Source organism: Micromesistius poutassou, assembly GCF_964030765.1.
Source record: "Micromesistius poutassou genome assembly, chromosome: 12".
Taxonomy (NCBI): Eukaryota; Metazoa; Chordata; class Actinopteri; order Gadiformes; family Gadidae; genus Micromesistius; species Micromesistius poutassou.
The window spans coordinates 19,343,535-19,356,163 of record NC_140282.1 but is presented as its reverse complement, the minus strand read 5'-3'; the positions used below and the strand labels follow the sequence as shown (position 1 = coordinate 19,356,163).

At 39.2% G+C, this 12,629-nt stretch overlaps 1 protein-coding gene across 1 annotated transcript; it reads left to right on the top strand.

Annotated features, from left to right (window-relative positions):
* The first annotated feature begins 7,872 nt into the window (after positions 1–7,872).
* Positions 7,873–12,340, top strand: spi1b (Spi-1 proto-oncogene b). The gene is made up of 5 exons (XM_084476507.1): positions 7,873–8,226; positions 8,419–8,512; positions 9,669–9,865; positions 10,466–10,619; positions 11,119–12,340. The coding sequence occupies exons 1-5, from the start codon at positions 8,185–8,187 to the stop codon at positions 11,430–11,432; spliced, it is 801 nt and encodes a 266-aa protein (XP_084332633.1). The 5' UTR covers positions 7,873–8,184; the 3' UTR covers positions 11,433–12,340.
* Positions 12,341–12,629: the final 289 nt, after the last annotated feature.

Genomic DNA, 12,629 nt, shown 5'->3' with positions numbered 1-12,629 from the left:
ATGTAGCCTATTAACCCGTCATCATTGAATCTTGTTTTTCTCTAGTAGTATTATTTGTTATTGTTTGTTGGGTCAAAATGCATAAGCATGCCATCTGCTATAAATAATCCAGCCCCCCCGTAGCTCCCGCAATCAAAATTATTTGGAGCTGCGACTTTCCACGGCATTTGTTGCATTTGTTATTTTGACGTTATTAGACGTTATTATTGTTATTAGGCCTATAACTTTTGCACTTTTGGAGTTTGCACTTTACTCTCTGCGCAAGAAAATCTCCAAATTTAAATGGATTGGTTTAAATGTATGTGTAGCACGAAAAAGAGAGAGAGTATCGCTCCCATTGAAAATGTATGGGTTTACATTTCAAAGTCGTTCAATTGTGCTCTGCGACACGATTCAATAGAATAGTTGTCGTGACTAGAGCACGCGTGACACAGCAGGGCTGGACCTGTTAGTCTGTGGGGGTGTGAAGAAAGCCCATTTATGCTAATACAAACCACTCAGTTGCTCCCATGATCAACTCCTCAAGAACAGTATAGGGTGAGAGTCAGAGTTCTGGCAGGGAGGAGGATGAGAACAGGATGAAGTTGAAATAATATTAACTTAACTGTTTGATCAACTCCTCAAGAGCAGTGGGGGGCATTAGGGAGAAAGGCTTGACACAGAGAGGGATAAAAACAGAATGAAAACAAAAACATATTTACTGTCTGAACAACTAACAGTGGGGGTCAGAGATATGGGCCTGGCAGGGAGAGAGATGAGGACAGGACAAAGCTGTCATCATATTAATTGTTTGAACAGCTAATAGTGGGCATCAGATACAGGAGTCTGGCAGGGAGGGGGAGGAAAACAGGATGGAGACGAAACCATTTTTACTGTCTGATCATCTGACAGCAGGGGTCAGAGATATGGGCCTGGCAGGGAGTGAGATGAGGACAGGACAAAGGTGCCATCGTATTAACAGTTTGATTAACTAACAGTGGGGTCAGAGGGGTCTTGCAGGTAGGAAGATGAGGACAGGACGTGGTTATACCATATTAACTAGGAATTATTATATTATTTTTCATTATTATGTATTAAGAGGATTCAATTAGGAAGAGGATACATTTTTCAATCCAAGTGTAAAATAGTTTGGGCAAGGGGGGAATAGCAGTGGCGGATGAGGGGATTATGATAAGTGGGCGTGTCTCGTATGCATTTGGAGCATCCAGTGGTCCAGTGTGTAGAATGTAGTAGCAACTAGTGGTGAGGTCGCCGATTGCAACCAACTTTCCGGCTTGGGAAAAGAGGTAGGTTTTTAGACGGGATTTGAATGTGGGAAGCAAGATGATGAGTCTCATGAGTTATCTGAGTCTCAGATGAGTCAACCTATTTAAGGAGAACCAAACTCCCTGTTCGGGCCCTTAGACAATATACTTTCAGGTTTTTCATTCAAGCCAGGGCTGCAAGCTTACAGTATCTCTTCAATATAAATAAGTGCAGGAGGAAAGATATATTCCAAACCTCAATGCTGGTCAGCAGGGGACCAATCAGCCAATAAGAGTAACAATAATGTGTTTTACCTAGACTTTACCTCATACAGACCAATTGAACTGCATTCAGCTTGGATCCAGGAGTCGTACTATGTTATAGCATCTGGGGGGAGACGGCCAGAGGACCAGAAATGACAACATGTGGCGTTACGCCACAGCGTTCGCTGTTTCATCATGGAGATATTCTACTGAAGAAAAATGATTTGCACGAGTGGATGAAGCTTTCAGGAGGGAGAATACAAGTACATGTATATACTAATAATAATATAATTATATACTCTAATAATATATATATATATATATGTATTTGTAATACAAGTGTATTTGCAGTGCCCCGTCTTCAAGGTGTTGGTTTGAAACCTTTACAGACACACTTTTAGATTTTTAGATTTGTTACTGTTTGCCGATAACCTTCTTAAAGTTCCCCGCCTCCAGCGACAAATATGAAGCGAAATAAAGAGGAAACGCATAGTTCACCCAGATTGGAGCGTGTCTGCTGTCAGACTTTGTGTGACTGGGTCCCCATTGACTGTGTGGCTTCACAAAGCCATAAGAGAGACCAACGGCTGAAATTAAGCCCTAAAATAACTCACGGATCATTTACTACTCATCAATCACGCTAAAGTTTTACTTACTAAAATTGACTGACTTTGAGTAACCCAATGAGTGTTTGTTACACACTGTAAGTAACTAACAAAAGTCATCAGAAATGTATACAGCGAGTGGTCAGTGGTGTTTATGGCTATAAACATTGACTAATTTACTTTTACTCCAGAAGTGGACGATCAGTTACAAGACATTGTACAGAAAATAAGACATATGGCTGACAGGTTTTGTCCTGCTTATCTTGAAAATTGCCTGACCACCAGGTGGTGTAAACATGAAAAAGATCCATCTTCATGATTGCATTTTTTAACTTTTAACTTCTATCTGCATAGGCTTTTTATGGGAAATAAAATCAAAACATTTGGAAGAAAGAAATTCAGAAACATAAATTATATGGGGTACAAGTATGAGTTTCATAATCGAATACAGATCAACTACTATTTGATCATATTAGTTATGATTTGCTAACCAAAATTAATCATGCATAATATTTTCCATATCTCAAGATTGGAGAGCATTCATCAAGAACGCAGTAACACAAACTAGGGTTTTTCTTTACTTTACCAAATTTGGTGCTGTCAAAATAACTAGCCTTAGTTGCACATCATGGTGAGTAAGATGTGGAAATAAATTATATAAATAATATATATTCTGTGCAGTCTTAGTCATCTACGTGACTTGAGCAATTTAAAGAAAGAGGAACTTGTGTGTTAGTGGGATACGTGTGTGTGTGTGTGTGTGTGTGTGTGTGTGTGTGTGTGTGTGTGTGTGTGTGTGTGTGTGTGTGTGTGTGTGTGTGTGTGTGTCTGCATAAGTTTGAGAGCTTGTTCTAGTGTATGTGTGCGTGAGTAGGCTGGTGTGTGAGCTTGTTTGTGGTTGTGCGTGTGTTTGCATGTACATTTCAAATTAAATATTGAAAATGTATTAAATTATAAGTTGGACATGTAAATACACAAGTTGCAAAAATACATGCAGTTCATTTCCTTAAGATATTAACTTCCCTTGAAATAGGTTGACATCTTTGTGCTTAATGCATGATTACTGTGTGATAAAGAGACACACAGACTGAGAGAGAACACAGAGACAGATAATGAGGGAGAATTGTATGTCCCATTGTCTTGTGATTCACTCTAGTCTATTAATACCACATCCTAGTCTGAAACTTATGAAGGACAATGCTCTGCAGGAGAAAATGAGGAATCGGGAATAAGAAGTGAGAAGGCTGGAGGTCCCCCGCTACACGCCTGCCGATGGTCATTGTGAAAGAGACACTAAAACCTTTGGTGACAAAAGAGACACACAGGCCTCTTTTTGCCCTGAATGTTTCCATAGCAAAAAACTAATGTTGGATTTTGTCATGGAGATAAAAAAAACAATTGAAGGTGACTTCATGTCGCTTTGAGGTCCATTTATTGGCACACTTGCTCAAAAAATAAACCATGTAAACATTTAAAATGTTTGTATTTAGAATAATAATAATTTTACAAATATATGTATCTACAAAACAGCATGTATTGCATGTAACACCAGAAGAGCTGTTTTTAAATAATTGTATTATTATACAAGGTTATCTTGGGGTATGTAGGTACACATTTTGCTTCTCTCTTTATTGATCATCTTGATAATGTACACAATTTAATTATCCAGCACAATATAAAAATGTTTCCCATTTACAAAAGATTGTTCCAGTTATAAAACAGTGGGACTTGATGGACTAATAGGAAGAGACCGAGAAAATACCAATCATCTGTTATTGGATCACGTTTAAGACAGGATAGAAGAACCAGAAAAGAAGAAGAACAAGAAGAAGAAGAAGAAGAAGGAGAAGGAAAATAACAAACCCTGACATTGCCAGCCTAAATAGGTGGAATTAAGGAAGTTTTTAGTTCCCCTGTTAATTTAGTGATATACGCAAAGACTAAACGCAAAGTTCACTTATCCTCTCCTGGGCGTTAGAGCACATAATAGGCTATGGATTCCTACTTGATTCCTACCTGAAAACAACTTATTCCGTCTGTGTTGATTGGTGAGTGTGCAAGTTTACCATACTCAGATATTTGTATTTGTATTTATACTTAGATATTTGATCAATGTCAACTTCATTTTTATTGTTTAAGTTAATAAATTTACCTGTGCAAGTTCTAATATCAATATACAAAACATTATAAATGTATGTATTCTTTGTTCCGACTGGTTTAGATGAGGTGTGTTTTACATGATATTTATTTCAAGATTCTTAAATGCACACTTTGGAGTTCAAAATGTTAACAAACTGATTCTATCAATGATTTACCAGTTCAAGGCAATTAACTCAAGGCATTTATTCTCTGTACCTTTTCCGAACCTGTGACAGAGAAAGCAGTTTCTCTGGTTTTCTTTCTTCTTTAGAAACATAAAATACTTTTTAAACATTGTATTACTCAAGTGAGCAAGTAAGGCAACTGGGGCTTACACATTGGATTACGAAACTGTTTGATACTGTACATGTGGACATCAACCTGCAGTCATTCTGGTCAAACTGTGTTCAGACGAGGAGCGCAACACTTCCTGTTGCGACCTACTCTTTTCCTGTTTTCCACAGGCCGTGGTCATGCGTATCACCCCCCTCTGAGAGACTTGGTCGCCATCGTCTTGTGACATACTGACAACCAAGAAAAGACAGACTGTAGCAGTCAGCGGGGTTATATGTCAGCAAAAAAGGGGAGACTCAAAAAACATCTTTACAAATGACGTCTAAATCTGACTAATCCGCTTTTTGCAATTATGAGTCTCTAAGTCTAAGGCTGCCATGTCGGTGCCTAGAATTGTAATTATTATTTTTTACAATCTTTAATGAGTTTGTGAGAGAAGGACAAGGACAGTAACACCTCATTGAGAGGAGTTCTGTTTAAGGACTGTGATGTTCGAGGGGTCAATGCGATGGTTTGTGTGTTGGGTTGTTTGGCCATCAGAGATGTTTATCTTGTGAGTGACTGTGTTTAGAATAGTAAACTGTGAATTACTGAGTCACACCCTGTGGTGTAGTATAAGGCAAAAGAAAAAATGCACACACTATGCATCAACTGCAAAAGTTATAGCAATACATTAATATAATAACATGTATCATGTATTAAATACGTCTTATATGAATATGAATGAAATGTGTCTTCTGTCCAGCTATTTTTTAAATTGGGTTTGAAGTAGATCATAATGCAATACCTGGTCAAGCACACTTAAACAGGATTCGTTCATGTTGTTACCATGAACACAGTCTGGTCAAATGCTTTAATTTCTGATGTTGCAAAATATTGATTTATTGAGAGGGAAAGATCCTTATAGTGTTGCATTTGTGACTTACTTGACTCACATAATTCATATATAAAAAGGTCAAAGCTCTGAATGATCACATGAATATAAAATGCACAACAATGAATACATGTCAAGGCAATCTGCAAGGAACTGAATCTAAGGGACAATTTCCCAGTTCCTCTTTTTTTTTTTATACTTTGTCGTCTCGTGGGCATGTGCAATTCTTGGATTTCTAGATGACCACACTTTGTGCACACAGTTGGATCTGATGGTCGATGGTCTGATGATCTGATGTTAAATAAGTGAGCGGTGAATTAAAACTTACTTAAAATACAGTAATCCATAGAACACATTATTGTTAATATAAGCATACCTTAGTCAGTACAAATACAACTTATACAAAATGATAATAATAAAACAACAATACAAAGTGGAAAATGACAGTTTGTGAGAGAGAGAGAGAGAGAGAGAGAGAGAGAGAGAGAGAGAGAGAGAGACATAATCTTTGTAGAAAAATATTGAAAGTTTTTGTAACTTTGTTTGCATATTCAAATGGTTACATTTCCATATAAAAATATAGAAAACTATGTGCATAAATATGATTATGAGGTTATATGAGGTTCCTTACTTTGTGCTTGGTTAGTCGTATTAAACAAATTGTTTTACACAGAACTGTGGTCATTTAACATGTGCATCGATAGACGGTTTTGAATGCTAACCTTGATGCCTTTAAAGCCAACCGAAGTTTGGTTAAACTGAAAATAGTTGTGTTAGAAATAGTTGTAGGTTTTCTGTAACACATTCTGTGTATTAATATAAACCCCAAATACAAAGTGTCATCAGTTTAGCTCAGGCAGCTGTGATAAACACCAGAAAGGGTAGGCTGCAGTCTGTGTGGTTTTAGCCTTTTAAATAGTGTTGAAACGGTTTGACACCAGTTGAGCAAGCCATCATGAAAATAATACTCATCAATAGATTGAATGCAATTGAATTAATATACAGTAGGAGAGAACTATTTATCATTCTGAAAAATACAGGTCTTGTTTTGTCATGTCTGAGAGAGGTTAAAGGTTCCATTCTTCCGGGAAAAACTGAACTGATACCATTTTTTGAATGTTTGATGCTGTTTTACAGTCAGGGTTTCGTTAGAACTCTCAAATAAATAGCTAAGACCAATGTCAACCAATGGCCGCTGTGCCCACAGTGTTGCTAATAATGTTTATTAATCACGGACGGTTTGGATTTCTTTGCATGGGCAGCTACTTACAGTTATGTATATATGTGTATTTTTCTTTGAAAATGTAACATAATGTTATGTAATATGTTAGAAAATGTGTCTTTTTCAGTTCATATAAACAGACCTCTACGAAGATGTGCATTAAGATGCACAGTATTGTGTTTTAGTGAAACGTAGTGTAGTGTATTGTGTGTTGGACTTGTACTGTAGTGGGGTGTGTTGTGTTGTGCTGTGCTGTGCTATAGTGTAGTGAAGTGTATTGTTATGTATTGTATTGATGAGTGTCTCATTCATCAACACCTTTCTAATGTGTTTGAGCACTGCTAGCTTTTTGAAGTCCTAGGATGATCTTTCCATATATGGAAAAGATTCAACATGCAAATTGCATTGTGCAGTATAAGGGGATAGAATAAAAAGATCAAAAGATAGATGTTGTTAGTAGGTACTAGTTTGAAGGCTAATTAACAAGGATCGCCTTAATGAATAAAATCCTTAAAGACCTGGCTTTTGATAGTCGTTATCAGTCCTTAGCAGAGGGACAGTGCTTCCTTGTTGTTATCATCTGTTAATCATAACCTCCATCTGCTGAGTTACAAAATAGCAACTTACATCTAATCTTCTTTTAGCTATTCGTGTGTGAGTGTGTTTGTGTTTGTGTGTGTGTGTGTGTGTGTGTGTGTGTGTGTGTGTGTGTGTGTGTGTGTGTGTGTGTGTGTGTGTGTGTGTGTGTGTGTGTGTGTGTGTGTGTGTGATATGCCTGCCAGATATATCTGGATCAGTGTCAGTGTATTGTATGTATCAGTTTCTTGCTATTTCTTAATAGTGTTACAGATTGACCATTGTGTTTCTGAAAATTAATGACATTAATTAACATAATTAACATATTATGTTATGTATATATGTCTCCTCTGAGTGTTGTCATATTTCATATAACAGTAATCGGATAGGAATAGGAGTTAACAACTTTTTTTTTCTGTCATCTGATTATGTGTCTTTGTTAGATAACTGGGGTGACAGGGGCGTCAAATAAGTTGTGCTGTAAGTACTACCCAGATTTAAATGTCAAAAGCAGACAGGATGCCCATACTTTACCTGAAGCAACTGTGAAGCTGACAGTGTGTCCCTAGCTGGTCTAATCTTCTAAAGGAACTCACACCGAATGCCATTTTCTGATTGGCTGCTCACAAAGGGACACCACAAGGGCTGATATAAAGAGAAGTTTACGTGAGTCCTAATGACAAATCACCAATGTTCAGAAACCTTCAGCAGACACACTCTGGTGCTCACACCGACAAAAGTCAAGGTTTCCTTTTCTCGTTTTACTGTCAAAACGCGCGCAGGGTTGTGCTTCTTTCAGAGACAGGAGCCCTACCATATACATTTGTGTTTACTTGAGGATTGAACAAGAAAGAGAGATTTGGGGGTTTCTGTTGGGGAAAGGAAATTTTGAAACGTTGTGCAATGCTGCCACAAAAGTTTTGAAAGATTGTAAGAGAAAAAACTGTGAGTGAGTTGGACGTCTCCATGTTGCATCCATACAGAATGGAGAGCTACCTCATCCCCCCTGTGAGTATCCACTTTTTAAATTCAAATGGTTTCTTACAAAGCTATTTCTTAGTTGCTATATTAGTTAATTTTTTTGAAATATCCAAATCCATCTGATCACAGCCTGAGTAAAATGCAGAATTAAAATATACAAGGTGTAGTCCCAATGCATTCCAATTTCAGATCGAAAGACATTTGTCTTTTGTTTTCTAGCCTCCAGAAGAAATGTATGATCCTGAGATCTATAGACAACAAATCGCAGAATATCCATATAATCCATATATCCTCGATGGAGACATCCAATCAGGTGAGAACAAACTTTCTTACGGGTGTACGTTATCAAACCACAACATGCCGTGACAAACAGAGATTTGACACGATAGCAATGAAGAAGACATATGCTGTGTACTGCATTCCTGTTTTTCTTATATGTCATATAGATTTACAACAATGAATTGTATTGTATTAGGTGAACAACATAGACGTATAAACATGCATACATACAAGTTTAGAGAATTAATGAAATACGTGCAGCTGGAGTCCAGTGCGTTGGCTGTATGGAAGACAGGAAACAGATGCCGGCTCGGTGGCAGCTGCCAGAGACGTAGAATAGCTGCTATATCTATTATTATGTTAACAACACAGAGGTTCTGCACTTTCTCTTTCAATCCACTGCTTTTGATATATTATTAAATCAATCAAGCCCTAAAAAATACATTAAATAAATAGATTGTTTAATGTATGTATATATATATATATATATATATATATATATATATAAATATATATACTTTATTGTATACATAGGTTACATTCATCCATTCATACATCCAGCATACATACTTTAGATACTCTGGATCGAAAGGTTTATTTTTTTTAATTATATCTTATTCCATATTTAGTACAAATGGGTATGTACTGGTAAATCAGATTTGCTGCAGAAGTGCTTCACAATATAGCAATTACAAATGCAAACTGCACTATCTACACTGCAATTATTTCTGTTTATTATCATTCTTGATGTATTTATGATGAGAACATAGAATATATAAATGCCCTGGGTGCATGTTGCACTGGATACAAAGGGTGACATAAAATAACAGTTGAATTCTATTTCAAACCTTTCATGGTTGAAGAGGAAAGGATTTCTACAAATAGAATTTCTGTTGATCATTTGAATATTTTCTGCAGCGTTGTCACAGACCAATGGAAACACACAGCCCACACACACACACGCACACACTAACACACGCACACAAACACATGCACACACACCCACACACACACGGATGCATGCACACACGCACACATACACACACATATCACACATGCTGCTTGTTAATAACCTCATCAATATGTGTATTATTTATTAGCATGGCGAGACTGCTTAGCATTGTTCTTTTACCCGGTGAGGTGCACTCCACCAATCAAAATAAGTGAACCTGGCACTGTTTGTCCTCCAGAACACTGGGACTACCACCCTCACCACGTGCACGTGCACGGAGAGTTTGAGAACCTCACAGACAACCAGTTCACGGAGCTGCAGAGCGTTCAGCCTCTACACGCGCCCACCCTGATCCGGCCTGACACCCTACGTTACGACATGGTGGACATCATGGACCCCAGCATGGCCACACACCACCATGTCCTGCAGCAGCCAGTGAGTCCTCCAACCTGATCACCACCGCCATCACTGACCATCGCTCAGGCTTCAGCACTGAACCGTCACACACACACACATACAAACGCACACACATGCAGAGACACACACACACACACACACACACACACACACAAATACAGAAGCCCAGTGTACAGTATGTGTTTGTGCGTGTGAGCCAATGCAAACATAGCATACGCAGCGAGAGACACAGAACCATGCCACATACCCGTTTGGTTAAAATTCAAAACATCACAGATCACACACACACACACACACACACACACACACACACACACACACACACACACACACACACACACACACACACACACACACACACACACACACACACACACACACACACACACACACACAGCGTCACTGGCGCCTCAAGAGATACTTTTTTTTCTCCAAGTGGACGCTTATTAAAAGTACGATCCAGGATGTAAGCGTTGGGTCCGAGCCGTTAAAGGGGCCCGGGGCCCCTGAAGGCCCCGCCCCAACCTGTCGCTTCATGGGGTTGGAGCGTCAGAGCCCACCGTGTGGCCGGGAGCGTTCATCTGATTATGTGTGTGTTGCTTGCGTTCGTCTGCCCAGGTCTCGTTCTTCCCGCGGCCCATGTTCCAGCACGCCTCGCCCGCCAACCGCAGCTCCGACGAGGAGGACCGCGGCGGGCGGAGCCCCCCGCTGGAGGTGTCCGACGAGGAGAGCCTGAGGTGCCGTCTGCCACCGTCCACACACGGAGAACTGGGTAAAGATCTGGATGGTGTCGCGTGGGTGTGTGTGTGTGTGTGGGTTTGTAGGTGTGTGTGTGTGTGTGTGTGTGTGTGTGTGTAGGTGTGTGGGATTTTGTTTGGTACTTTTTGGACTGGAGGAGACGCCCTCATGGCTGCTCATCCACATGTGGCCAGTAAAGTGATTTCTTAGTATTTTCCGGTGGTAATGGGAGTTTGGTGGATTTCAGTGTTGTATATTTACAATTGGATAATCACGGACTATGATATACTGAGAAAGTTGGGTAAATCCTGACAATCGTATACATACTACAGCTCAGTAGGCCCTCAAACACAGACTGAGGTGAGCCCAAGTCTCTTTATACAGTATGTGATTTAAAAATAAACATTGAAATCCACATGTTTCATTTGGAACGAAACCTGAAAGCACTCTGTGGTGGTTTGAAATCTACGAGACAGTGAGTGTGAAAAAACACGACGCGGCATTAACACGGCGCTGTGAATCGTCGCCAACAGGCAACAAGAAGAAGATCCGTCTGTACCAGTTCCTGTTGGATCTCCTGCGGAACGGAGACATGAAGGACAGTATCTGGTGGGTGGACAGAGACAAGGGGACCTTTCAGTTCTCCTCCAAACACAAGGAGGCCCTGGCCTACCGCTGGGGGATTCAGAAGGGAAACCGAAAAAAAATGACATATCAGAAGATGGCGCGCGCCTTGCGCAACTATGGCAAGACCGGCGAAGTGAAGAAAATAAAGAAGAAGTTGACCTACCAGTTCAGTTTTGAGATTCTTGGAAAATCCCATTCAGAGAGAAAGACGTACATGTGAGAGAGAGAGAGGGCAGGGCAACAAGACAGAAAGAGCGATCCAGGGCCTTTTGTGCATAGCATTATTTTCAAATGTTTTGTTATTGTAGAATATCAGTGACTGGACAATACTGACTCAAGCTAAATGACGCATAGGCCTAGCCATGAATATTTTCCAAATGAATAATCGGGCACACCGCGGTTGAGTCATGTTAAAGCCGCAAGTTGCACTAAGCTAAAACTTTCAACAATGGGTTGGAATAAGAAAATGTACAAGAAAATAATCTCCACATATGGCTTATTTCTCTGGAACTTGACGGGTCAGAATGTTCCAGAATAGCAAGAGAGACAACCACTAGATGTCCTCAGAGCTCACACTGTTTATTTCTCAACAAGTTTAAGCGTTTTGGTTAAGTTGAATGTGTCTTTTTTCTGCAGTCCCAAAGGTACTAAAGTTCTCTGTTGGATGTCTCAAGCATTATGTACTACTGAGATACATACAGTATGTATGATCAAACAAATTGAATATTCACAGTTTTATTCACTGTTTTAGTCTAACACAGTTCACACGATGTGACGTGAGCCTGCCTGTATTAGCATGGAGGCGATGTAATTATCAGACTACACACTGTAAGTACTTTTCCCTCAGGGTATTGTAACTGGAGAATGGTGAACACATTGCCTGAGAATTGCTTTATTTTAATAATTGTCGGCACATACAGCAGACGTAAGCTCTTAAAAAGCAGAGCATATTATGTCAAGCAATATAAATAAATGTTGTCCACTTCCATTATTGAGAAACTACCTTTCGATAGTTTCTGCTGTTTTGCAATGTAATGTAATTATATTTTTGTAAATGATGATATATGCAATAATCTTGTAATAACAATTCTGAGATGTGCTTTCGTTTCAATAATGCTGACTGGTTCTTTGTAACTATCTTGTGATAAGTGGTACATTTGTTTTCGTTTTAGCTTGAGCGATTAGCCAATTGTCCTCAAGTCAGTCAGACCAACAGTGTCCTGGTACAATACAATGTAAAGGTAGTATACAAGTTCTACAATAGTTACTATGATATATCTGATTGAGGGCAAACATCTGATAGCTATAATGATTGTTTCACCTCTATTAACTCTCATCGTTTTCCCTTTTTGGTTGTTGCACAAGGCAACCTCCTCCTGAGCTACGCCCACCCACAACAGTTCACACTGAATAACTG

Excerpts from the sequence above, each read along its gene's own strand:
- spi1b (XM_084476507.1), top strand. The coding sequence starts at position 8,185 with ATGTTGCATCCATACAGAATGGAGAGCTACCTCATCCCCCCT. Across the intron at positions 8,513-9,668 it reads CGATGGAGACATCCAATCAG|AACACTGGGACTACCACCCT; the intron begins GTGAGAACAAAC and ends TTTGTCCTCCAG. Across the intron at positions 10,620-11,118 it reads GTCCACACACGGAGAACTGG|GCAACAAGAAGAAGATCCGT; the intron begins GTAAAGATCTGG and ends CGTCGCCAACAG.